General features: G+C 53.4%; 1 protein-coding gene across 1 annotated transcript in view; it reads left to right on the top strand.

Moving 5' to 3' along the window:
* The window catches only part of EP400 (E1A binding protein p400), a 110,376-nt gene that overhangs the window by 39,277 nt on the left and 44,535 nt on the right, over window positions 1–26,564 (top strand). Inside the window, exons 7-23 of the mRNA XM_082667747.1 lie at window positions 528–713; window positions 2,667–2,807; window positions 3,592–3,670; window positions 4,354–4,403; window positions 4,739–4,796; window positions 5,616–5,705; window positions 9,854–9,961; window positions 10,890–11,080; window positions 11,320–11,497; window positions 16,126–16,262; window positions 17,292–17,461; window positions 17,957–18,131; window positions 18,233–18,369; window positions 20,699–20,885; window positions 23,127–23,293; window positions 24,742–24,908; window positions 25,758–26,000. Of these exons, the coding sequence (XP_082523873.1) occupies window positions 528–713; window positions 2,667–2,807; window positions 3,592–3,670; window positions 4,354–4,403; window positions 4,739–4,796; window positions 5,616–5,705; window positions 9,854–9,961; window positions 10,890–11,080; window positions 11,320–11,497; window positions 16,126–16,262; window positions 17,292–17,461; window positions 17,957–18,131; window positions 18,233–18,369; window positions 20,699–20,885; window positions 23,127–23,293; window positions 24,742–24,908; window positions 25,758–26,000 (2,464 nt within the window). The remainder of the gene's footprint in view (window positions 1–527; window positions 714–2,666; window positions 2,808–3,591; window positions 3,671–4,353; window positions 4,404–4,738; window positions 4,797–5,615; window positions 5,706–9,853; window positions 9,962–10,889; window positions 11,081–11,319; window positions 11,498–16,125; window positions 16,263–17,291; window positions 17,462–17,956; window positions 18,132–18,232; window positions 18,370–20,698; window positions 20,886–23,126; window positions 23,294–24,741; window positions 24,909–25,757; window positions 26,001–26,564) is intronic.

Here is a 26,564-nt window from a genome sequence, read left to right as displayed (position 1 = left end):
TGTGGAACGCGTGTGCTTTCACTTTCTAAGGGGGCAGTAGTATAAGACGGAACACCTGGCAGTAAGGTTTGTGATCTGGAGAAACCAAGATTAAAACCGCGTAGTTGGCCCTGTCCTGCCGGAGGGGCAGCTAGACTGGTGTGGAGAAGGTCTTTTCTGTGCTGGTGTCAGCAGTCGGGGGGCGGGGGGTGTGGGGTGCAGGCTGAGAGCTCAGAGCCCTCGGGAGGCGGCCCAGGCCAGTGCAGCTCACGGCCTGCACCTAGCGAGCGTTTGCTGTTTGTTGGGCGACTGAGCAGTTATTTGTAAGTGCTCCGCCGTGAGCGCTGGCCTGGGAGCTCTGTCCTGGGTTTCCAGGATGAGGCTCCCGGGGGTTGCACGCCCTTGCCTCTGCCCTCTCGTAGAGCTTTGTTCAGCAACTCTTCTTTGTTGCTGAGACCTCCACGTAGCAGGGTCGCACTGACTGGGGTGTGCGTCGGTGGCTTGCACTTAAACTGTGCCGGACGTCTTCCACCCCGTGCTCCTTGCAGGAGAACCAGATCCATCAGCGGATAGCAGATTTAAGGAAAGAAGGCCTGTGGTCCCTCAGACGGCTGCCCAAGCTGCAGGAGGCCCCGCGCTCCAAATCGCACTGGGACTACCTGCTGGAGGAGATGCAGTGGATGGCCACAGACTTCGCCCAGGAGAGGAGGTGGAAGGTGGCCGCTGCCAAGAAGGTGGGTTTGAGACACAGGCCACCGCGGTGCCCAGGGGTCATCAAGCAGCACCAGGGGCTTAAGTGTGCGGACGGAGGTCTCCCAGCCCCACTTTCTAAACGGTTTTTCTTCTTAAATATTTGTTTGGCTATGTTGGCTCTCTAGTTGTGGCACACAGGCTCCAGAGCGCATGGGCTCTGTAGTTGGCGGCGCGTGGGCTCTCTAGTTGAGGTGCGCAGGCTTAGTTCCCCCGCGGCATGTGGGATCTTAGTTCCCCAACCAGGGATCGAACCTGCGTCCCCTGCGTTGGAAGGCGGATTCTTAAGCACTGGACCCCCAGGGAAGTCCCTCTAAAGAGTTGCTGGACTTACGACGTATCTGAAGAATGTTTTGCTGCTATTTAGAAAGTAACTGCTGCGTTGCTTCATTTCTGAGGGCTGTCCCCAGTGCTCTAGCGTGGACTGCTGGGAACAGACACGGCCCTTCTGCTGCAGTTCTGACCTGGGATTTGGGTTCTTTTTCTGGCCAGTTTTGCCCGGCAGTTGGCATGAGGATGCCTGCAGCCCCCCAGATCCAGGCTGAGAGTAGGAAGGGGGAAGAGGCCAGGTGGCTGGCCGGCAGCTCGGGCACTCATCCCGGCCCTCTGGCTCCCCGCAGCCTGCCTGCTCTGTGTTGCCTGGTCTTCCGGTCCAGCTTCTCTGCAGTTCTGGCTCAGAATTTATTACCTTCTCTCTGCTCCCAAAGTAGGCACCCAGCCCGGGGTAGGACCTCTAGGAGATGCTACTGCTAAAGCTGGCAGTGTGGAAAGTGACAGATTTCTAGGGCTCTTGGGTCCCAGAGTGTAGAGCAGCTGCCCTTGCGCACGTGTACAAAGCTCCAGGCCCAGCTGCTTCTTCCTCCCTCACTGTGTGTCTTTATTCCTCGGGACCTGGATGCTGCCTTCATATCTCCTATACCCTCAGGACTGGGGATTGATCCTGTGTGCCTGGCCTGTCCACCTCCCTCCTCTGAATTCTCCCCCTTGCTTTCCCCCCGTAGTTTTGGTAGAGAGAAGCCGAGACCAAGGGGGTAACAGCAGGGTCTGAGTGTAAAGGGTCTTTAATCAGATTCATGTGTATTTAAGAAAAAAACCAGATCGCTCCTTAAACATTTCCTTTTTCACGAAAGTTGATGGTCCTGAGCATGTGGACGCAGGGCTGGACAGGGCAGTGGCCGGGGCCAAGGGGCAGGGATGGACGCCGAGCGGTGGGACTGAGAGGCAGCTGAGCCGGGGGCCGCGGCTGCGCGCTGTGCTGCCCCTCCTCGCGCCGTCCCTCTACCCCCGGGAGCCGGCGGCTTTGTGCGAGGGGTGCGCGCTGACCAGCACAAGGCCCTGGGAGTCCTGTGCTGGGCGGCCGCCTCGGGGGCATCCCAGAGCTGAGGGGCTGGCAGCTCCGCTGCACTCGGGACTCAGGATGTGTCCCTTTCTGAGTTACTTCTCTGCACCTTTTGGAGGTACAGCTGGTGAAGAGGTAAAGAGTAGAAATTCTGGAAAGCGGTTTTAAAGCAAAAGCCTTAAAAAATGTGAATTATCCCAACCCAACTTTTTTAATCCTAGGAGTTAAATTTGGCTGCATCCACGCAGTGGAAATGATACGTATTAAAAATGATTTTGATCTGTGTTGATTGATGGAAAGACGTTACTCATATTAAAGGGGGGAAAGGACGATTGTAGCACAGTATGATATTCCATTTTGGAGAAAAATATGTGTATTTGTTAAAATAACACTTGTAGGAAAGCCAGGCAGACCGTTGGTGGTGGTTTGCTCTGGGATCAGCATTTCTCCCGCGTGCCCGTAGAGCAGGTGAGGGTGTGTCTCTCTGTGGATTATATGTAGTTACGGGCCGAGAAGATGTTAAAGAAACGTTATGTATCTTTTTTCTGATAGCATGACACAGCGCACAACGTAAAATTCTTGGACTTTCATTTACTAGCTTGTCAGAACTGTAGTGCGTCATCACGAAGAGAAGCAGCTTCGGGAGGAGCGGGGAAGGAGAGAAGAACAGAACCGATTGAGACGAATAGCTGCGTCAACTGCTAGAGAAATAGAATATTTTTGGTCAAATATTGAACAGGTAAATTCTGAGATTTTGATGCGCTCCTGGGAGCACAGACTGTGTCGGGGTTGCTGAGGCGGCCTTCTGAGCCCAGCCTGCCTGTGCCGTGGGGAAATCCCACAGGCGGAGCCTGTGGCGTCGTTTGGAAAGGCGGGTGCCCGCACTTCCTGGGCACCTCTGGGCTGTTGGCTCATCAGGAGACCTGGTTCTGCCTCTGTGTTTCTCCTTGTGCATCGAAATCCCCATCAGCCGTGGCCTGCGCGCTCTCTGGTGTCTGGGAGCCTTCCTGAGGGGCCCTTCCGGTAGTTCTGTTTAGTATTGGCGCAGGTCACTAAAAGCTGCTTAGTTCCAGAGTGGCTTGCTCTGTCTCTCGCTTCCTTTTCGTAAAAATTCTCTTCTTACCGTCTGACAGAATTTGGGCAGGATGCAGTTGACACAAAATAATGAAAGAGTACCAAACTGAACATTTCTCTTTGGACAGCGTGGGGGGTTAGGGTTGCCAACCCTACGTGCAGCTGAAAATCTGCACACAGCTCGTCATCTGCCCGCTGCATCTGCGGTTCCATGGCTGCGGCTGTAGCTAGCCGCAGACCGTGCAGCTCTGTAGGGTTTACTACCGGAAAAAATCTGAGTACCAGTGGACCTGCACAGTTCAAATCCACGTTGTCCAAGGGTCAGCTCTAATCTGAAATGGGCTTGGGGCAGCTGTGCTTTTGGCCGACGTGTGCGAGTTTTAATGTTTTCATATATAGAACTTGTGTTTCTTAGTAACGCGCTTATTTATTTAACTCTTTGCATTTAGGTTGTGGAAATAAAACTACAAGTAGAATTAGAAGAAAAAAGGAAAAAGGCTTTAAATTTCCAGAAAGTCTCCCGGAAAGGTATGATTACTTTTTAAAAAGCCTTCCCCTTTTGCGGGCTGTGTTTGCTCGATTTTCTGCTCACCGTCGCCTTGTGACATCGTGGCTTCCCGTGGAGCCTCCCCGGTGAGGCTGTTTACTCAGCAGCCTGGTCCTGGCATTTCAGTTCTTCTGAGATTCGCTAGTATGAATCAATAAGCCCCAGGGTGACCAACTTTGGGGGGCTCTCAGGATTGAGGTTCTGAGCCTGTCCCCTGTGTCCCCAGAGAGTGAGATGAACTCCCCCGGCTTTGCCCCCCGCCCCACCGCGGTCCCCGTGTCTAGGCATCGTGCTGCTCCCACGGCGCTCAGCAGTAGCTACCCCATCACTGGAAACCTGGGGAGGGGGCGGGGAGGATTCCTCCCTTTTACTGATGAGGAAACTGAGGTGAAGGAGGTGGTCCCTGTTGAGAGTCACGGAGCTCTAAGATTATGCAAGTCATGAGCGAGAAGCTTTGCCAGGTTGGAGACTCTAGGTTCCTGCTGAAGCCGAGAGCGGGCGTGGCGGTGTGGCTGTGCCGCCCTGCGTCGCAGAGGGGAGGTGGGACCCGCCTTGCTGTCCTCTGCTCTCCTTGGGGGGCGGGCACAGGTGCCCATGGTCGTGTGAGGAGCATCACCTCCTCCACTGCCTTAGTGAAAGCGAATCGCGTTACCTGTCTCTTTAGGTAAAGAGTCGAGACCTACAGGGCTTGATGCGTTACGGGAAAGCTTTGTGGTGAGTTCGGGACTGTCGCGTCACTGTGCGAGGGGGTGTCTGTCTGCAGGAAGTCGTAGGCATGAATAGCGTTCTCTCGCTGGAGAGCAGTCCCCCTTGGGCCTACAGCTGGTTCTTTCCAGCTTCAGGCTCACCTGGGTGTTAACCTTGGTGGTTTGCGGAGAGCAGGCGTCTTGCTTCCCCGCAGCCTCCTCCCCACCTTTGTGGTGTCTGCTGTGGACACGCCTGGCACGGCCTCCCAGGTCCTCCCGGTTGCATGTTGACTACAGTTCTGCTCTGGGTTCTCATTCTGTGTTTTCAGATCTCACGCTTATGATTTGTGTTCTGTGTCACAGGATTCGGGGATACCTGGAAGAAAAAGAAAAGCAAGCACATCTTTAACCGATGATGAAGGTCTGTCCCCCTGGTGCTTTGGCTGTCTGCAGGGCTCTCTGAACGCGCAGCTGGAGAGCTCACTCGGTGCTGCCGGGGCGTCGAGGACCGCCTGGACCGTGAGAGTCCGGTGGCTCAGTGGCTTATGCTCTTGGGGGCCGGGGGCCTTGGTGGATGGTGGGGTTTTGCAGTGGAGAGACGAGGAGTTGGATTGTGGAGGAGGGAAGGTGTCGGACCGTGTGCGTGCGTGCGCACGCGTGTGCCTTTCGTCGGTAGGGAGGAGAGGCAGTGCGTGTTGGGGGCAGGAGTCAGCGGGAGGGAAGGCGTGCCATGGTGAGGACTCAGCTCAGATGGAGAGGTGGCCCGAGGGCGGGTGGGACTCTTAGCCACCAGGAGCCGGCTGTGGGGTTGCAGGGCTGGAGGTGCCGGACAGGAGCTGAGCTCGAGGAATCCTCAGCTGGGCAGGGGCTGGGGCCTCTGAAATGGGCGATGATGAATTCATAGTGACACCGAACAACGTGCTTGTGGGTCTTTCTGTAGTGGGCTCTGCAGGTGGACAGGAAGTTCCACATCACTCCCTGTTTGGGCCTGGGTAGGATGTGATGAAAACCGGCCTCTATTTCACACTGTGAAATGGAAGAGAAAGTATAAAGTATGGTCCCTTGTTTTTTGCTTACTTAATAAACTATCACTTCCAGATTTAACCTGAGAAATTAGGACTTAGTTTTCACTTCTCTGATGGCTGTGCATGACAGTTTTGGAGCCTTGTAGCGTTTCTTGAGTAATTGCGAGGAAGATGCCGTGGGGTCTCTCGCTGACATTTGATGGTGGCCATTCCAGTGGAAGACGAGGAGGAGACGATTGCAGAGGAAGAGGCGCTGGAGGGGGCTGCGGACCACCAGGCGGAGCTGTTGGAGTTAGCCAGAGAAGGTGGGCTCCGAGCGGCTTCCTGCGATGCTCTATTAAACATTTATTGAAACACACACGTAAGGTATGAAAACCGCAATAGGTTGCATGCGGTGTAAGCGGCCACGCCACCCAGTGTAGGAGAGAGCGCCATTCTGCCTCTGCCCTTGTCCCAGCGGGTGACTGCGGCCTGGATCTTGGCGTTTATCATTCCTTCCACTCAGTTTCCCCTTCCCCCTGCGTGAATCCTGAACGTACCGCTTTGTTTGGGTCTTAGAACTTGGTATAAACGGAATCACTCTGGAGGCTCACCCGCTGGCCTTTCTCAGTTCCGTTTCCGAGTTTCGTCCTCGTGGAGGTGTGTTGCTACAGAATCAGTGCCCACGGCTGAATGGTGGTCTGTGTGTGCATGTGTCACGGGTTAGCGGTTGTGCTGTTGGTGGGCAGTTCGGTGGTTTCCCTGCATTCGCCCTCACAGGCGGCGCTGCCTGCAGCACTCTTGTGTGTCCTGTGCACACATGCTTGAGCGTCTGTGCTCAGAGCAGGGGGGCCGGCTTGCAGGGCGTGCACACACGAGGCGGCGCTCCGCCGTGGTTGGAGTGCTGGGCCGGGCCCTGCGTCCCAGGAGCGCCTGGTGGTGTCTGCCTGTGGTGGGGGAGTGTGACCCACGAGGCGCAGCGTCTTCTCACAGCTGTCCTCGCCCCCTTGGTTTTGGGTTTTCTTTTCTGTACTGACTCTGGGTGTTCTTCCTGTGTTCTGGACACGTTTCCTTGTCAGTGACGTGTGTCCTAGTAACCTTTTTCCAGTCTGGGGTGGGTCTTCCTTCTCTTTATGGTGCCTTTTGAGGAACAGGTGTTCTTAATTTTAGTGTAGTTGAGTTTGTCCGTGTTGTTTAAAAGAAATTTTTTTAACCTCAGGATCAAAAGGATGTCTTTGTGCATTGTCTAAAAATTTTTGTTTTACGCTCGTATCAGTGTTTGTAATCCACCAAGAATCACTTTTGTCTCTAGTGTGAAATAAGAGTGCAGTTTCTTCTTTTTTCCCCAAATGGTTCACTAACTCTCCCCGTGCCATTTGAAAAGGGCATCGTTCCTCAGTGATGCTCAGTGCCGGCTCACGTGTTAGTCACATTTTCCTGAGACGCACGGCTCTTTCTGGGACCTTCATTGTTTTACTGGTCAGTTTGTACCAATACCACACTCCCTTGATTACTCTAGCTTTGTAATAATTCTTGAGGCGTAGCTAGGTCAGTCCTTCTGCCTTATTCTTTTTTAGGAGAGCTTTGACTAATTTGGGTCTATTTCAGATGCAGCTCAGAATCAGTTTATCAAGTTTCAGAGAAAAACTGCTTGGGGATTTTGATTCAAATGTGGTTGAATTAGTGGGTGTTTGGTGAGAATTGCATCTCTATGAAGAGCTTTTCCAACCTATGATCAAGGTAGCCTCTCGGTTTACTTAGATCTCCTTCAATCGCTTCCGCTAACATTTTATGGTTGCGTATTTTTATTAGATTTATTTCTAGGTGCATTATATTTTTTGAAGTTTCAATCAGTGGTTTTTTTTTCAGATTACGTTTTAATTTGTTGCTGGTCTGTAGAAATGCAGTTGATTTTTATTTACTGATCTTAAATCCAGCAGCTGTGCTAAATTCTCACATTACTTCATCTCTGAAGAATAACAGTGTTTTCTCTATAACCCTGGTCCTTCTATTACCGTTCCTTGCAATGAAGTGTAGAAATAGAGGTGCTGATGGTGGGCACCGTCGGCTTGTTCTTTTGTTTCTGGCTGCACCACACAGCTTGTGGGATCTTTAGTTCCCCGACCAGGGATTGCACCCGGGCCCTCAGCAGTGAAAGCATGTGGAGTCCTAACCGCTGGACCGCCAGGGCACTTCCCGGCCTTCGGCTCGTTCTTGATTTGAGAGGGACATTTTCACCCGGCAAGGCAGCAGCTTGTGGCGGTTGGTCGCGACTGCTTGGCTCAAATCCAGTGTTCTGTTTTCTCTTCTCTTAGCCTTTGAGCTACACCTCGTCTTGCATTCTTGTTGCAGGCCTTTCTGATTCTTGTGTGCATCCCTGACTTGGTAGAGTCTGTGTTAACTTGGAGCTGCTCTACCCCTTCCTGTAGGGCAGGAATTGGGAGCAGCCCGGCCGGGTGCTTCTGGCTCGGGTCTCACGGAGATGCGGCCGCCAGCAGGCCCAACCTCCGGTCCACCCCTGCTGGCCCCCTAGCTGGCCGGGTGGATGGTTGTTGGCAGGCGAGCCCAGTCCCCCTACACGGGGACTTCTCTGGGTGGCTGTTCGAGCGTCCTCAGGATGGGGTGGCACGGTGGCTGGTGTCCCCACAGCAGGCAATCGCCCTGGTTATCCCTGGCCACTCAGGGGAACTGACCAGGCTGTGACCGCAGGGAGCCGTGTCACCGGGGCACATCTTCGTCCATTCACTGGGGTGCCTCTTCCTGGTCGGGTCTCCTCTCGTGCCCCTCATGAACCTTTCAGCACTTTCTTTATGTAGATGTTGTGAATTTTTTAAAACCTAAATTCTAAGTATTTAAATACTTTCTGTCTAAAGAAGTACAGAAATACTTTCTGTCTAAATAGAATCTTCTTTCCCATTATATCTTCAAACTAGTTCATATGTGTGAAGGCTGTTGATTCCTGTGAGTTGTTTGTTCCAAGACACCTTACGAATTATCTTATTCTTGAGGTAGTTTTTCAGTTGTTTCTGCTGTTTTTCTTTTTTTCCTACTTTGATAGTCATTATATGATGTATATGTACATTTCTCTGCATTTTGTTATGAAAACATGCAAACAGAAAAGTTGAAGAACCTTATTACGAACGCCCATACACCCGCCACCTCCCTTCCACAATTGGTCTTCGCTTTATCACGTGTCTACCTATCAGCCCCATGTGACGAATAGTTTAAATCATGAGCAAGTGAAGTCACTGGATTATAAGTCTTAAACGAAGAGAGCCCTTAATACTGTTCTTTTGGGGTACTTCTCTGTGGCGTTTGTTACTTTGACCACAGATTTTAGTGACATACGGTGTACGTGCAGAAAGGCTCATGTATCACAGGTACACAGCTCACAGCGTTCGTTGCCTTGTTGTATATAACACCCAGTGGAACTGTGTTTGAATACCAACCTGGGTCCAAGTTTCCGATTACTCCCCTGGACAGACCCATGGAGTGGGAAATAGTGACGTCAGAGGGCATGAAATTTAAAGCTCTTCAGCTTTTCACACTGGTTTCCAGAGAAGTTAAGCCTGTTCGTACCATCACCCGCCGTGGTGAGACTGTTCGATTCATTATGCTCATCCAGCATTACGGTTGTAAGGTGGTTGCCATGCAGTGGGGGATGCACTGCGCACTGGTTTCTGGAGGTGCTCAGTTAAAGAGATGCTTCACGAGCCCTTTAGAGTGTTTTGTGTGTGAGACAGCTCCATGTCCCTCGCCCACTGGGCTTCCGTGTGGTGGGCTGTTTGATCAGTTAGGGTGAGCTCTTTATACAAAAAGTCTATAGCAATATTTTATCATCTTTTTTGAACATTGTTTTATTTTTACTTTGCTTGATGTTTCGCATGTTTATGTCTCATCTCCTCTGATTATTTCTATCGTGGTATTTTTATATTTTCATTTATTAATCTGTAGATTTTACTGTACATTTATTAAGATTATTTCAGGAATGTTTGTTCCTTTATGAATAAAAGTTGAGTTTCTTCATTTCAAAGATTCTCATCTTTATAAAGAAAAGGTCGTATATCTTGTATCAGTAACGGGCAATCATTATTAGTTTTTGGAAAAAGATAAATGTGCTTTTAGAAAATACATACAGTTTCCAAGGAATTAATTTAAAGCTAGGAAAAGGAATATACGTTTGGCCCCTGAACAACACGGGTGTGAACTGCACAGGTCCACTTACTTACACGTGGAGTTTTTCCAATAGTAAACACTCCAGTGGTGCACGATCCACGGCTGGTCGGGTGTGGAGGAACCTCGCACAAGGAGAGCAGACTAGTTACGCTCGGGTTTTCCACTGCAGGGTCGGCAACGCTGACCCCTGAGTTGTTCAAGGTCAACTGTATATGAAAGGGCCCTTCTCCTGACTGTGTTTTCTTCCCTGCTGACACTATTGGTGTAAAATAATCTTTCTTCCTACAATCCTTTCCAGCTGAATTGCCCTTAATTGATTTGATGAAGTTGTATGAAGGTGCCTTTCTGCCGAATTTCCAGTGGCCCCAACCTAAACCTGACAGTGAAGAGACAAGTGAAGACGAAGGTCTGTTTTAACATCTTTGAAGAATTCAGCTTTGAAAACAAAAGCCAAAATACTTAACAGAGGAAGGGTGCTTAGAACAGAGTTTAAGAATTACCTTCACTCCTTTCAGTCTGATAAAAAGTTGAAAATATATTTAATATGAAAGTTTATATTAATAGTTTCATTAAATTCTGTGCTTTTTATTTTTATTGGTTAACTTGGCATAATTATCAGAGCACCTGGTCAAGTTGTGAACAGTGTAGAAATACTCTTCTCCAGATGTATACACATCTTACGGGCCTAGGTTTTATCATTTATCCAGGCTGTGCTGTGTTTGTTTAATTTAACACACCCAGTTTAAGGACTTTACTTGACTTTCATTGGAGTTCCAAGGAGGTACACAGACTACGCCCGGAAGAGTCCACGTGTTGTTTTCATCCCCCCTGTTCTGGTCCGTAGACGTGGCTGCCTGCGGGGGGTAGCAAGGGAGGGGCCCAGAAGATTCTGCGGGGAGGCCAGGGCTTGCCGGACCCCACGCTGCAGCAGGACTCCAGGGGGGGCTGGTGGCCCCCTTGCTTGCCCAGACTAGGATGCTTCTGATCCTTCCATTCTTGGTGGTGGAGGGCAGTCACTAAACCCTTAGATGGCTGTAAATCTCTGGGTGATACTAGCTCCTGATGCTGCACAGACATTTTCCAACTTCACCCAAGGGCCTTCCAGAGCGGTCCTACAAACTCCATAAGAGTTTGTACCTGTTTATCTGGATACATTGTTAACTATCTAAAGTGGATTAAAAACTTGCTGCTCAATTCTGTCTTTGAAGTGTTTGGGTTCTAGCAACTCCTTTTCTTTTTTCTCTTCTCTCTCTTTTTTTTGTCATGTTAAGTGGCCTCATAATACTATCACAGCCTCTCAAACCTCACAAATCCCGTTTTTCCATTGATCACAGACATGGAAGACTGCTCGGGTGACCGGGAGAGCCGGAAGGGTGTGGTTCTCATCGACTCGCTGTTCATCATGGACCAGTTTAAAGCCACAGAGAGAGTGGTTGTCGGGAAGCCTCACACAAAGGACATCGCGGAAGTGACCGCTGTGGCCGAAGCCATCCTGCCCAAGGGCAGTGCTCGGATCAGCACCGCGGTGAGCCACTGCGCCCTGTGTGAGGGGGTGTCTCTGTTAAGGGGAAAAGCTACCTCCTTCCAAACGAGCTCTTTATCCCAACGGCAGAAGTTGTCAGGAAAAACAATTAAGGATCTTTCTTTTCCTGTTATCTGTAAATCATCTTTGTGGCTTTCCAGTAGGCTTATCATATGAGTGATCTGACAACAGTTGTAATTGTTGTTCTGAGATGTGCCTGTTGGGCCCGTCTGCCCCTGCAGGTGAAGTTGAACGCTCCGGCTCTTCTGTACGGCACCCTCAGAGATTACCAGAAGATTGGCCTGGACTGGCTGGCCAAGCTCTACCGGAAGAACCTCAATGGCGTATTGGCAGATGAAGCTGGGCTTGGTAAAACAGTGCAGATCATTGCTTTTTTTGCCCACCTAGCCTGTAATGAAGGTAAGAGCTTGTTGTTTTTTGAACAGTTCGTATTTGCTGAAACTGAACCATAGGCAGTGCATCTGGCGTGAGGGTGGGGAGAGGCCTTTATTCTCTGCTCCTTTGTTCCGTGCTCTGGTCCAGACTCAGAGAACTGGGCTCAGAGGCACTCATCACTGGAACAAACAAAGCACTCGTTCACAACAAACACTAGATCGAGTAACTCACCATTTTTCAAAGTCTAACGTAATATAAGACCCATCAGGCTGTGTGACTGGGGCTTTGTGACTTCCAGGCCGCAGGGCCTCTGCGCTACTTCACGTTGGCATGAGTCCTCGTGGCCGGGCTCTCCCCTTGGGCTGCCCGTGGGCTGACGGGTGCGCGTCCCCCGTGGCGTGATTGGTCGCCCTGCCGAGGCCCATCGGCGCCTTCCCTGTGCTGTGGCGCAGGCCCTCCTGTCTCTCTGCTGGATCCCGCCACCCGTGGAGCCTTGTGAGGGCTCGGCGTCTGTGCAGCAGCAGAGGGATGGGGTGCCCGCACTCCGCGGCAGGCTGTGCCCTCGCCCCGGACGTCTGCCTCCTCACCCCTCGGCTCTTCCAGCTCGCACAGACGTTCAGCCTTCGGCCCCCGTTCACTGCCCTCCGCTTGGCTGTGGGCCTGGCGCCCGCCTGCTCCCCGCCTGTGCTGTGGGGCTGTGGACGAGCCTGTGTGCGTGTCTCTTAACACGGGACAGGGGCTTATAGGCTTCCTCCCGCAAGGGAAGTGTCCCGTAGCACCGGGGGTAGGGGAGCAGGAACCTCGCGTTCCAGCACGTAGCCAGCTCCTGAGGAAGCACAGGCCTCCACCTTCATCTCCGTGTCACAGCTTCAGTAGCGGGGGGGGCCCCTCGAGTTTAGGGGGAGTCGGCACCCTGAGTCGGCTGGACGGAGATTCCTTCAGCCCTGGGATCGTTTCTTCCTCCCCGGCCCCTCTAAATTCCTTCCCAGTTACCTTAGCGTCTTTAGTAAATAACTCTTCTTTGCCCTTGGTTTTGAAAGCTTACTTGATCTTACCTCTAGTACAAATGGATCAACTTTGAGGCCTTATTTCCTTGTGCTAATATGTTTGTTTTTGACCCAGTACCACAAAGTGTACGATGTAGTACTTTAAAATGAGTTTTATATATATAGTTATCTCAAGATAGAAGAGCTACCTTGTCTTACTATTGTATTGTTTAGTTGAAAAAAGCGTTCATTATTGTATTTATAATAGTAAGAACTTGGAAGCAGTGTACACTTTCAAAAGGAGGGGATTTTATTTCATCGGTTGGACAAACAAATGGATCAGTTATTCATTCCATAGGTGCTGACCCAGCACCTACCTGGTCCCAGGCACTGTTGTAGGCACCGGGGGTGCAGCTGTGAGCAGAACAAAGCCCCCCCCCACCCGTGAGGCTCACAGCAGGCACAGTGAATAAGGATTCCACACATGGGAAGCAGCACGTTGCCATTGTGTATGACGTGCTCGGCACAGCCCGTGAGCAGAGGCCTGAGAAAGCCGTGGCCACCAGGATCGAGGGGCTTGGGGACATGGGGTGGTGGGTGCAGAGGCTGAAGGGGTTGCCGTCGTGTCTACGGGACAGTGCTGAGGCTGGTGCGGAGGCCAGAGGGTGCAGAGCCAGGAAGGCCGCCGGCCGGCCAGGTGAGGGCCTTGCAGGCTGCGCAGGCTCTGGCTCTTCCTGGTTAGAGGTCTGTGTTAGTGCGGGTGTCGGAGGGGTCACTGGACCTCCTTGGTGCTGGGAACAGACTCAGAGGGCCAGCTGTTGGGAAGCTTGCCGCCCTGGGGGAGAGGCGGGGGCCTGAAGGGAGGGCAGGCAGGCGTGTGCCGCCCACTCCGCTTCCGCACAGGACAGGCCGAGTGGGGCCTGCCTGGGACCTGGCTCCCCTGCCTGCCCCCGCCCCCTGGAGCCCAGTGTCCTTGGCCTCCTCCTCACTGTGGGACCGTAAAGCTGGAGTTCACCGGTTCCTCAAGAGCAGAGGGCTCACTCCAAGAGACTCTGAGCGAGGGGGTTCTGGTAAATTCACAGTTGGAATCCCTCACAAACTCACCACTTTTTTCTTTCTAAAGTAAAACAGCCAACAGTCTGTAGCTGTCCACCTGCTTCCATCCCCAGTGGTGACCCCCCGGGGCAGTCTGCTGTGTGTCCTGCCTTGCTTCGCCCAAGTGTCAACAGACATGCTCACAAACACATATATAGACACTTGTCCCTCCTCTCCAGAAATGGAACCATGTGCTAAATGCTGGTGAAACAAACAAACAAACAAACAAACTTGCTTTTCACTGGAGGGGGAAGGCACCTGGGATTGATTTACATTTCCCTACTCACGAGGTCATGCCCTGCAGAGAGTGTATCGTCTGCTTGTATGTTTCCCTTTGTGAAATTTCTTTTTTCTTTTTCTTTTTTTTTTTTTGGCTGCACCGCGCAGCTTGTGGGATCTTGGTTCCCTGACCAGGGATCGAACCCAGGCCCTCCGCAGTGGAGGCACGGAGTCCTGACCACTGGACCGCTAGGGAAGTCCCATCCTTTGTAGAATTTCTGTTCACTTCCTTGTTCGTTTTCCTCTTAGGTGGTTTTATTTTAATTGAAGTATAGTTGATTTATATTATTGTGTTAGTTCCAGGTGTACAGCAAAGTGATTCAGTGTTATATATATATATTTTCAGGTTATTTTCCATTATAGGTTATTACAAGATATTGAATATAGTTCCCTGTGCTATAGTAAATCCTTACTGCTTGTCGATTTTTTTTTTCCTTAAATTTATTTTTGGCTGCATTGGGTCTTCATTGCCGCATGCGGGCTTTTCTCTAGTTGCGGTGAGCGAGGGCCACTCATTGCTGCGGTGCGCAGGCCTCTCATTGCAGTGGCCTCTCGCGTTGCAGAGCACGGGCTCCAGGCGTGCAGGCTTCAGTAGTTGTGGCTCGCGGGCTCTAGAGCACAGACCCGGCAGCTGTGACGCATGGGCTTAGTTTCTCTGCGGCATGTAGGATCCTCCCAGACCAGGGCTCGAACCCGCGTCCCCTGCATTGGCAGGCAGACTCTCAACCACTGTGCCACCAGGGAAGCCCTGCTTATCGATTTTATGTATAGTAGTTTGTATGTTAATCCCATACTCCTAATTTCCCTTTGGTAACCATAAGTTGTTATTTTTTTTTCTGTGTCTGTGAATCTTTTTTGTTTTGTAAATGGGTTCAGTTGTATTATTTTTTAGATTCCACATATAAGTGTTAACATAATATCTGTCTTTCGCTGACTTACTTCACTCAGTATGATAATCTCTGGGTCCACCCATGTTGCTGCAAATGGCATTATTTCATTCTTTTTTATGGCTGAGTAGTATTTGTGTGTGTGTGTGTGTGTACACCACATCTTCTTTATCCATTCCTCTGTTGATGGACATTCAGGTTGTTTCCATGTCTTGGCTATTGTGAATAGTGCTGCTGTGACCCTTGGGTGCATGTACCTTTTCTAATTAGAGTTTTCTCAGGATATGTGCCCAGGGGCGGGACTGCTGGATCATATGGCAACTCTCATTTTAGTTTTTGAGGAACCTCCATACTGTTCTCCATAGTGGCTGCACCAACTTACATTCCCACCAACAACGTAGGAGGGTTCCCTTCTCTCCACACCCTCTGCAGCGTTTACTGCTTGTAGACTTTTTGACGGTGGCCGTTCTGACCGGTATGAGGTGATATCTCACTGTAGTTTTGATCTGCATTTCTCTGATAATTAGCGATGTTGAGCATCTTTTCATGTGCCTCTTAGCCATCTGTGTCTTTTGGAGCAATGTCTGTTTAGGTCTTCTGCCCATTTTTTGATTGAGGTGTTTGTCTTTTCAATATTGAGTTTTATGAGCTGTTTGTATGTTTTGGATGTTACACCCTTGCCAACTGTATCGTTTGCAGATGTTTTCTCCCGTTTTGGGTGGTTCTTTTCAAGGATCAGTAGTAATGACACTTGGCTTATGAGCAGTAATGGCTCTAGATGTGTGTGTTGCAGGTATTTTTTCCAAGCCTGCCATTTCTGACTTTTAACTTGGTTTATGTTTATTTGTAGCACAGAAGTTGACATTTATGTGTGTATTGCCCAGAAATTTAAGAAACGCTTAGTTTTCCAAAGAATGCAGTTGAAACCGTGTGCTTTGGGCTGGGTTGGGATGGGTTTGGGTGTGTTCTGACTGGCGGCTGGGGACCGTGACGAGTGTGAGTGTTGGACCAGCGCCTGTAGCATGGGGCTGCCAGCGGGCCGTGCCGGCCGCGGGGCTCGAGGCTGAGGGTCTTCCTTTCTGAGCATTGTTCACTGTAGATGGGAGTCCTTCCCCTGCTTACATTAAGGGGTCATGTTTGAATCCACTCTCATTTTACTGGCTGCTCACTCATTCGGTTCCTCTCTGTTGAGTGCGTCCTGCCTTGGCCCTGGGAGCCGGGCAGCGGCCCGTCCTGACGGTGGCGGCTGCGCTGTAGGGCGGGCAGGGACCCCCCGCGTCCCAGGGATGTCTGCTCTAGTCGCACCCTGGCCTCACCGCACACCTGCTGACCGGGCACAGCGCCGAGGACTTGCCCCAGACAGATGGTTTTTGTTACAGAGGGCATTTGTATGTCTCCTGTGTAGGCAACTGGGGCCCTCATCTTGTCGTTGTGAGGGGCTGTAACATCCTCAAGTGGGAGCTCGAACTGAAGCGCTGGTGTCCGGGGCTCAAAACGCTCTTGTATGTTGGCAGCCATAGAGAACTCAAGGCAAAGAGACAGGTATGTTAGTTTAAACTTGAAATAGAACTAAACAGAAAACATCTTACTTTCTATAGAAGACACATTTCAAAGTGTCCACGCCTGCTTGTTAGCGTAATTACTGTCAATCACTCGTTTATGAGATACGAGACCTTCTGGTTGTCTGGGCTTAGAGCCCCCTTGAAGCATAGACTACACTCAGGAAACAGGCCTCCATGCAGGGCTCGTGTTCACCTCCCAGGAAGCGAGGGAGCTTCCCCCAGAGCTCGGATGGTCTCTGGAGGTGCTGTCATCCTTTTATTAAACTGTAGACCTGTTGGTTATCACAGGCAGAAATAAGAAAGTGTGATGCATCCTGAGTTCTGAATTACAGATCTGTAAAATCATTGCCATGGATGTGTTTATTAGGGATATTTGTGACAAACAGATGAGCTTCTGAAATAAACGTGGACTCTTACTTTTCTGTTTTCTGCCCAGTAGTTCCTAGCACTAGATTCTAGGTAGAAGTATGTTACAGGTCACAGGTTTTCATCGGAGAGAACATTTTGGCTTATGGTTAGACTCTGCTGTGTTGAGTAATATTTACTTAAAAAGCGGGTACTTTGAGGGGTCTTTTCTTTTTTCCTCTCTCTTTTTTTTTTTTTAACTCTCTGGTAATTAATTTGCTTTTTAATATCTTGGAATGTAGTCAGATGCAGCATAGATGCTCACATTTCCTATCATCTTCTGAATACGTGTTCCATCACTAAGATGATAGACTATGAAAGCGAGCCCCATTTCTGGATGCTGTGTGCTGATCTGTTTTCCAAAAGCGATTGTTAATGCCTCCAGAGCAGTTTCTTAATTTGTCCACACAAGTGCTTAGCCTCCTAAAGAAAAAGATCATAAAAACATAAACAGCTGTTTTCTGTGTGATGAGCGAGCAGGTTACCAAGGAAAAGGAGGGGTGACGGCGGTGGGGCAGGTTAGGTGGGTAGTGAGCGCGCACGGAAGTCCTCTCCAGGCCGCTTGTTCCTGCACAGACAGTGAGGCCTGGCTTTTGTGCTGCAGGGGTGGACAGAGCCCAACCGCATCAACGTCTGCATCACGTCCTACAAGCAGTTCTTCAAGGGCTACGCGTCCTTCACACGGGTGCGCTGGAAGTGCCTGGTCATCGACGAGATGCAGCGTGTGAAGGGCATGACCGAGAGGCACTGGGAGGCCGTGTTCACCCTGCAGAGGTCTGGCCACCCCTCTCCGCGTGCTGTGTGCTGGGTATTGTTGATGTAAAGGTTCTTTGGAGGGACTGTAGGAAACTGCAGCCTCCCAGAATGGCCTTTCAGCTTCAAGGGCTCCCCTCACTGAAGGCGCTCATTTAATTCAGTCCGTTCCTCAAGACGTGTGTGTGTGTGTGTCTGTGTGTGTGTGTGCGCGTGTGTGTGTCTGTGTCTCTGTGTGTGTGTGTCTGTCTGTGTGTGCGTGTGTCTGTGTGCGTGTCTGTATGTGTGTCTGTGTGTGTCTGTGTGTGTGTCTGTGTCTCTGTGTGTGCGTGTGTCTGTGTGTGTGCGTGCGTGTGTGCGTGTCTGTGGGTGTGTCTCTGTGGGTGTGTCTCTGTGTGTGTGTGTCTGTGTGTGTGTTAGCTCCCGAGGATCGTTGTCCCTTTCCTTGAATGTCTCCCGAGACAGGCTCTGCGCCCAGCTTGACGTTTCAGGTGTCGTCTCCCGTTGTGTGTTCAGCCAGCAGCGACTGCTGCTCATCGACGCCCCGCTGCACAACACCTTCCTGGAGCTGTGGACCATGGTGCACTTCCTCATCCCGGGCATCTCCAGGCCGTACCTGCACTTGCCCCTGAAAGCCCCCAGCGAGGAGAATCAGGACTACTACCACAAAGTGGTCATCCGGCTGCACCGGGTATGCGGCCGCCGCTGCGGGTCCCTGCTTGACGAGCACCCCTGGCTTAGCGTGCATGGGCCACGAATCCATTTTAGCAAAGGAGAACTTTCTTTTTTCAGGTGACACAGCCCTTTATTTTGCGGAGAACTAAGAGAGATGTGGAGAAGCAGCTAACGAAGAAATACGAGCACGTCCTGAAGTGCCGCCTCTCCAATCGACAGAAGGCCTTGTATGAGGACGTCATCCTGCAGCCGGGGTGAGCTCAGGGCTGCGCACTCCTGGCCACCTTCCTGGGGAAGAGCGGGCCCCTCTGGCCTTCCAGAAGGCTCCTCCTCGGCGGTGGGCCTCTGCAGCTGGAGGCCATGCGCACGCCCGGCCCTGGCAGCTCCGCTCCTCTCAGGCTGGCAGGCTGCCCCTCCCTGGTCCCGTCAGAGGCCATGCCCAGAGCCGGCCCAGGAGGAGTACAGCGTCGCAAGCCGCTCGGTGCCGCACTGCACTGGAGGTTCATGCAGGAGGCCGTGCTGATTGAGTGGCTCGTCCGTTCACAGCCGCGTGTAGGATGTGAGACCGAGGCCCGTGTGCCGTGTGGTCAGGCGCAGATGGTGCTCCAGGGCCACACCGGGTGGCCACGGGCACCTCTGTATGGACCCTAGAAGGGTGGGGCCCCGTCCTGTCCATGATCCTTCCCGTGACCTGTTTGGCTCTTTGTCATTGGTCGCGAGCGTTGTGTGCTTAAGTGCGTAACGTGGTCCGGATAGCGTCCACGGCAGCAGGTGTGCAGGAGAGGGTTTTGCTGTTAATGCCTGCTTGTGTCATAGGCTTCTTTTTAGACAGCTTTAGGACGGAGTGTAAGTAGCCAGTCCTTGGCAACCAGCGTCATGCTGCGGCAGGCCGTTGACCATCTCAGTCAGGCATAGGAGCTGTGGAGACCCCACCCCTGACAACACGTGCAGTGACAGCTCCTGCTTCCTGGACACTGGGAGCAGACAGCCCGCGGCACGGCTGGCGCCTGCTGGCGGTCAGCTGTCTCAGCCCGTGCTGATCCGGAGAGAATCTCAGCGTGCGCAGAGGGCGGGTCCTGGACCAGCAGGCATCCCTTCACCAGACAGACAGAGCCCCGGCGTCCTCGGGACGCCTGCCGTGTCGCTCTTTGGTGGCGTGCCGTGGGACGTCGCTTCGGTTGCGCTTGGCAGTGACGACCTTGGTCCCGCTTGTCGAGTGTGGGATGCTCTCTGTGTGCCCATAGGGGAGGCCCCTGCATCCGGGAAGCACTGGGCCAGCAGAGCCTAGGTTGTCCTGTGCCGCAAGGTCCCGATGGAGCGGCGGGGAGATTCCCTGTCTTAGGTCCCTGCACCTCTTTCTCTCGGGCCTGTTGGTCAAGTCAAGGGGGGCCATGAGCAGGCCTGTGCTGACCCCACGGCGGCTCCCGGGTGTGCCCTGCACGCCTCGGTGCGTGTTGACGCGATGGCCTCGGGGTCCTCGGACGGGCTCTGAACGTCGCTCCCGGTCAGCGCCTTCCTGCCCTCTGCGTGGCGACCGTGTCACACGTTTCTACCGCCTTCCCAGAGAGCCCTGCGGGCCCGCCTGTGGTGGCGCCACCTCCTCCTGGTTTCTGTTACAGCCCTTCCGGCAGCTCTGAGCTCAGCCCTCAGGAGCCTCCATGTGCAGTTTTCTTGGTCTTGTGCTTTCTCTCCTGTCTCATCCGGACACATATCGCTGGCCTCTGAACGGCCGCCCTCCCCTCTCCCCTTCTGCTCTCTGGCACCGCCTGTGCGCCGTCCACGTCCCCGACCCCACCCTGCTCCACCCCTGCGCCCACGCGCTCCGTCCTGGCGGGAGCTGCCTGGGCCGCCGGGCTGACCGCGTCCTCCTGTGGCGCCTTGAGCTGTCCCCAAGCACCGCAGATCCCATGTGTGCGGGACTGGCTTCCCCAGACGTGCCTCTCCGCTAGGCTTGCGTGACTCAGGACGCTGTGCTCCACCGTCCAGGCCGTCCTCCCGTCCTGCCGTCCCCTCTGCTCCCCCTCTGCTCCCCCTCTGCTCGCGAGTCCCTGCCCGCCCCGCTCCACGGCTCCTTCCTGCCTCGCCCGCTGGGCGCGCTGTGCTCTGCGGCCGCCCTTGGGGGCCCCCAGCCTGGAGGTCTCAGCTGGCCTCCATGCAGTCCCCGCACAGTGGCCCCCGTGGCGCCGGTGCGGTGTCAGGCCTGTGGGTCTCCTCCTTCGCCGGACCACCCCGTCCAGTCACTCCTACCCCTGCCCCTCGAGGGCCTTCTCCCCCAGGCCGGGTGTTCTCACCCCGCCACTGCCTGCCGGCGCCCGTCATGGCTGCCGTGGAGAATGGCGTCGTCCCTGTCGCGGGAGGCAAGGAGGGCTGTTCCCGTCTGCCGCGCGCCCTGGCTCTCCGGCTGCCCATTCTGTGTCACGGCGGTGGTGAGCGAGTCTGAGAACCCTCACCGCACAGAGGTGGGTCCGGATGTCGTTGCCGTGCGAGCCAGGTCTGGGGAGAGCGCGCCGACTGCGTGTCTGTGGAGCCCGGCCGGCACGTGCTCGCAGCCAAGGCAGTGCTTGTGTCTCTCCCCACGCACAGGACGCAGGAAGCTCTGAAGAGCGGGCGCTTTGTGGACGTGCTGAGCATCCTCCTGCGGCTGCAGCGGATCTGCAACCACCCCGGGCTGGTGGCGCCCCGGCTCCCGGAGTCCTCCTACACGGCGGGGCCGCTGCAGTGCCGCTCGGCCTCGCTCATCCTGAAGGCGCTTGACCGAGACTTCTGGAAGGTACGCAGAGGGTGCGGGCGGCTCTGCCTGAGGTCTGTCCTGGGTGCTTCCGGAACGTCGGTCTCCACTAACTTGCGTCCTGCGTTTCGCCATCGCCTGATGCTGGGCAGCATCGAGTGGCGGCGTGATGGGCCTTCCCCTCGACCTAGAACCCGCTTTGGAATGGGCCCCGAGGGGTGAGCCCACAGTGTGAAGGAGCAGGGAGGGTTTTCCTCGCCTGACCGTTGGCCCCTGAGAAAGGCAGAGCGTGTGGAGGAGAGCAGGGCTCGGAACTGCGGGACCGCGGGGGTGTCCTCACACGCGCGCGCGTGGTCTGAGGCCTGCGGGGGCCTTTCTGTTAAAATGTTAGTAACTGTCCCTAGGTGGGGAAACTCGGTTATTTTTTGACCAAAAAAATAGAGTCGTATACCTTTCTGTGTTTGAATTTTGGGGTAATTTTGGAAAGTTTTTCCAGAACCAAAATTTTTAAAACAAAAGAGATTGGGTTAGGTTGGGTGATTCTGAGCGCAAGTGTGCTGGGCTCGTGGCTCTCAGCAGGGCAGGGCCGAGCCCTCAGGGGCCGTCGTTCGTGCTCTGGCTTCCACGCAGGAGGCCGAGAGCTTGCCCAGGCCAGCCGGCCGCTGGCAGGCTGGTGCCTGAGTTCCCCTCGGCTGTCTCTACCCCAGAGGACCAGGGGCCGAGGTCTCACAAATGTGGAGAAACAGGAACCAGCTCTGTGGCTTCCACAGGCTTGTGCAGGTTCGGGGTGTGGACAGGACAGGGGCCCTGGGGCCAGATTGCAGGGGCTCACGTCCCGGCTCTGCCCCACGAGGAGTGCGGCCTCGGGTGGTCAGTCTGCCCCGGTTTCCTCACCACACCGGGAAGTCGTGAGGAGTCGGTCAGTTAATGTACGTGATGGTCTGAGGAAGGGCCTGGTTGGTAAGCAGTAGTATGTGGTGAGTTACGTGATGAATGTGATTCCTACCACTATGCCTACTACTCTTTTATTGGAGTGTAGTTGATTTATAGTATTACTTTTAGGTAGGGATGAGTTTTTCGTTGAGTTAAAGAAAAATTGAGCCACGGAGGATAAAGTTGTGTCAGAAGCAGGCTACCTCAAGATGCCACTGGGGCGGGGAGGTGTTTCATGGATAGTAGTTTTTATGTTGTGTTTTCATTTGAAAAACAGTTTTATTGAGGTAGCTCATTATCGTAAAACTCACTGTTCTGAAGCATACAGTTTGTTGGTTTGAGTATATTCACAGAGTTGTGTAACAGCCATCACCACTAATACTAGAACATTTCATTACCCCAAAGAGAAAATCCACACGCACTGTCATTCCCATTCCCCCTCCCCTTCCCAGCCCTGGCAGCCACTTACCTGCATCTGTCTCTGTGGATTCACCAGGTCCAGATATTTTCTATCAGTGGCTCACTTTACTTGAGCATAATATTTTCAGAGTTCATCCACGTTGCAGCCTGTGTCAGAATCTCCTTCCTCCGTTGTCTGGATGGACTGCAGTATGTTCATCCGTCCACGAGCTGATGGGCACTTGGGTGGTTTCCACTTTTTGGCCACTGTGAGTGCACATTCATGTGCAAGTTTTGCGTGGGCGTGGGGCTTCCTTCTTGTGGGGCTCCTCTTGGGCACATGTCTGACGGGCGAGGAGTTGCAGGGTCACGTGTAGAGTCCATGTTTAACCTTTTGATCAACTGCCTTGCATGGTGGCTGCCAGGTTTCCCATCCCCACCAGGGTGTGAGGGGGTGGGGGCATTCACGTCTCCACATCCTTGCCCACACCTGCTGTCCATCCTCTTTGATTCCCGCCATCCTGGTGGGGGTGAGAACGTCTGAGAGAAGCACAGGTGGAGTGAACATCCCCAGGGCTCCGGACATAGCGACGTGCCACATGCCCGCTGCACCTGCACCAGCACGCTAGGGTCTCTCCCTCAGCCTCCCCAACGAGGCCGAGCATCTCCGTCCGTTTAGACGAGCGTTTTCCAGGCTCGTCCCTCTCTGCTGAGTCTAGTCTGTCTCTTAAGTGCCACCCTCTCCTTTCCCACTGCCACTCGGGATGACCACGTGCCATCACTCCCACCTTTCTTTAAGTTGGGGAACTGAGCACACCGAGGTCCGGCGGGTGCCTCTCAGCAATACGGCTGCTCGGGGCCTGGCCTTCCCGGTTTGGAATCGACCTGGATTCCTAGTCAGCTGTTTTCTTCCTGCCTCCTGTAGCAAAATTGTTTTCTTTTTCTCCTTAGGAAACCGACCTTTCTATATTTGATCTTATTGGCTTAGAAAATAAAATGACTCGCCACGAGTCAGAACTGCTGGGTAAGAAGAAGGTGACGCGGAAACTCTTTGAGGAGCTGTTCACCGCGCCGCCACCATCGGGCAGGCCAGCGGCCGTCAGACTGAAGCCCAGCAGGTGTGTGGTGTGGTGTGGAGCGTCACTTCCTGCTCACCAGCCGGCTCTGGCTGGGTCCTGGCTGGTTGTGTGTCGTGGGGTCTGGGTGGCATCCCCTCTTCTCCTGCTGAAAGGGACCCCGGCCCCGCAGCCTCTCGGGCAGACCTGGGACCACCAGGTTGGAGCTCCACACGAGAACTGGGGCTACAGCCTGTGAAAAGAAAGGCTAATCATCTAATTTGGCTATCTGCTTCTCCTGGAAATTACCCAGATGTCCTTGGATCCTGGGATAAGCAGTAGGGGTGTGCAGGGCGTAGGAGAGGCTCTTTTCATCATCTTGAAGAAGCGTTGGCCTTTGGGAGGGCTCTGCCTGGGGAGGTGGTCAGGGGCGGGGTGGTCAGGCTGCCTCTGACCTGGTGCGGGTATGGTGGCAACCGTCAGGGCAGGGGGGCACTGCGGGGGGGCGGGCTTGGGACCCTGAGGTCTGGCAGAGGCTCCACCCCTGACTGCGGCATCAAGGGCCTCCAGGGACATGATACAGGTGCCACGAGACTGGGAGGAGCGGTGCGCGCAGATGGAGGAACTCGAAACACGTGATTCAAGACAGGCCACACCCGTGCAGCCGGATTTGTGCACAACTCTGTGCTCCAGCTAAAAACAAAGGAAAAGCAGACAGGTGTTCTCGAGAGAAATGGGCCAGCTCTGCAGATGGCAGCCATTTCTGTTGCCTTTTCTCTGTGTGACCTCCCTGGCGACTTGGATCCGACCACCCTCGCCTCAGCTGCCTGGCCCACACTCACAGGAGCCTGCAGCCCTCAGTTAAACACGTGGCCAGGGCAACGAAGCCGCAGTCCTCGGGGCTGGCCCGGCCTCGTGTAGTGGCTTTCTGCTGGCTGCTCATTGCACGGGGGTTTTGGTATAGAAGTCCTGCCATCATGGTTTTCCAGGTTAAAGAAATAGGAGGAGCATGTTGCTTGTGATAAAATCGGACGAAGCAGCCATGGTGTGGATCCCCCTTCACAGTTTTACCCACTGGTGCCTGTGGGGTGCCTTTACCATTTCTGCTGATTCTCTCCATTTCCTGTACTGCCTTGTTACCTAGTTGTGCAAGTTGACTTTTCACCCCACTTTACTCTTATTCAGAAGAGTAGTAGAATGGACTTTACGTGTTAGAAGCAGTTTTTCTAGTCCACGTTCACGGGAACTTAATCACATTCACCCCTGCATCGCCCAAGCGTTGGGGTAGATGTACCATTTTTAGGTACTAAGCACCTCCCTCAGCGTCCCTGGTGAGCGCTGCTTCTTAGCACAGCATTTAGAAATCCCCCCACCCCTCTTTAAACTGCACTCAGGGTGTGGGAACCCCACTGCCCGCGGGGCAGCCCTGTATCCCCGGGGCCCGTCCAAGAGGCCACGCCTGCCGCGTCTCAGCAGTGCTCGTGTCTTCCTGCCCGCGCTCGGGCGTCCAGGTTGTTTCAGCCCGTGCAATACGGCCAGAAGCCCGAGGGCCGCACCGTGGCTTTCCCCAGCACACACCCGCCCCGGACGGCCACGCCCACAGCCACTGCCACGCCGCAGGGCCACGTTCGAGGACGGCCGCCCATCGCCACGTTCTCTGCAAATCCGGATGCAAAAGGTATGCCTCTCGTGGGGGTGTGCTCGGCACCGCAGAGGGTTTTTGTGGAAGAAGTTCTTCGTGCTTCCCTGGCCCCATGGGGACGTGTGACCACCCCTCTAGCGGGAGTGGGACCGTGCACCCTGGCTCTGCCCAGGAGACCATGTGTAGTTCTCACGTGAGTTTTACGCTTTTTTTTTATGTCTTTGAACTGTATAAGATAGCCCCTTCTTAGTCGAGTTACTGTTGATGTGATGGGGAAGAGGTACCTCGGCAGAAACGTTCTCTTTTATGTCGGGAAACGCGTGTCGAAGTCATTTATGAAACTTCTGAGGAAGTCTGCTTTTGTGTTCTGTGCCACCGCTTCAATGTAACCTGATTGTTACTTGAAGAAGGATAGGGTTAAATGGCAGAAAAGGTAATAAAAATTGTCTTCTAACCCTGATCCACGGGGTCCTCAATGTCAAGTCCCCTGTGTTTTTCTGAGATCTTCATAAATGCCAGAGCTGCTTGTTGCAAGAGCTCTTCGTGCAGCTGGGGACGCCAGCACTGCCTGACCTCCGTGCGTGGTTAAGATGTGGTTCTCACGGACATGCCCGAAGGGGCCGGCTTGTGACACTCCCGTTTACTCCAGAAATGCACCGTGTCGTGGACTGGTGGACTCGAAGTGAAAATATCGATAGTTAACGACGGATAAAAAATTAGATTTCTCTCATCCTGTAGACCACCCACCCCCTTTTTAGAGAGGGCGTCTCCTTTGAGAGGCGGTATGAAGTAATGTTTGTTTTATTTCTTTAAAATTCGGGTTTAATACTGCATTTTCTGAAGAACCTCTAACAGCTTTGCACAAACCAACCTTATCGATTGCAGCGCCAGCAACCCCGTTTCAGACCTCTCAGGCCTCCACCGGTGCTCCGAGACACCAGCCCGCCTCGACCTTCAGCACAGCACCTAGCCCAGCCCATCCTGTGAAACTGCGGGCTCAAACCACTGCCCCGGCCTCCACCCCGGGCCCGCCCCAGCCCCAGCCCCAGGCCCCCTCGCACCCGGCCGGGCAGAGCGCGCTGCCTCAGGGGCTGGTGCTCACCTCGCAGGCCCAGGCGCGCCTGCCTAGTAAGTGGCTTCGCCTCTCCTGGGTCTGCCACCTCTTTGTACAAGGACATTGCGTTCACACGAGCGGCGTGTGAAGGGCCTTGCTGTCCACTCCCTTTGTCTCCCCGACCCCGTGTCCGGTGCTGCCTTTCGCCACGCTGTCCTTTCCAGCCCTAAATCTGCAGAGGGAGGGCTCCGCTCAGGGCCTTTCTCTGTCCTTCCTTCTGACCCCGTCCGTCAGCTCTGCTTCTCCCCCGTGCTCGTGCTCGGCCCGGTGGCCGAGGATGGTACTTCTCCTCTGTGAGCCACGGGTTTGTCCCGCCAGCCTCCAGGGCCCCTCGGAGAGCAAAGGGCAATAAAACGAAAGCCTTGTGAACTAGGCTTCGACTTCCTTTTAGTCTCTTGCTTATTACCAAATTTAAATCTGGAATGAGTATTGCTCAAGTGAGACATTTTGTAATAACTCACTGAAACATCGCAACCTTCTTACATTTTTTAAATAGAACTTTTTATTGTGACCAGCGCGATTAGGGTACTACCTCTGTCCACCCTGCTGTTGGAAGTTCCCTGGTGGAAACTGTCCTG

The sequence above is a fragment of the Grampus griseus genome (assembly GCF_964374135.1).
Source record: "Grampus griseus genome assembly, chromosome: 12".
NCBI classification, from domain to species: domain Eukaryota; kingdom Metazoa; phylum Chordata; class Mammalia; order Artiodactyla; family Delphinidae; genus Grampus; species Grampus griseus.
The sequence above is the reverse complement of the archived record's forward strand: the minus strand, read 5'-3'. Positions and strand labels throughout refer to the sequence as shown.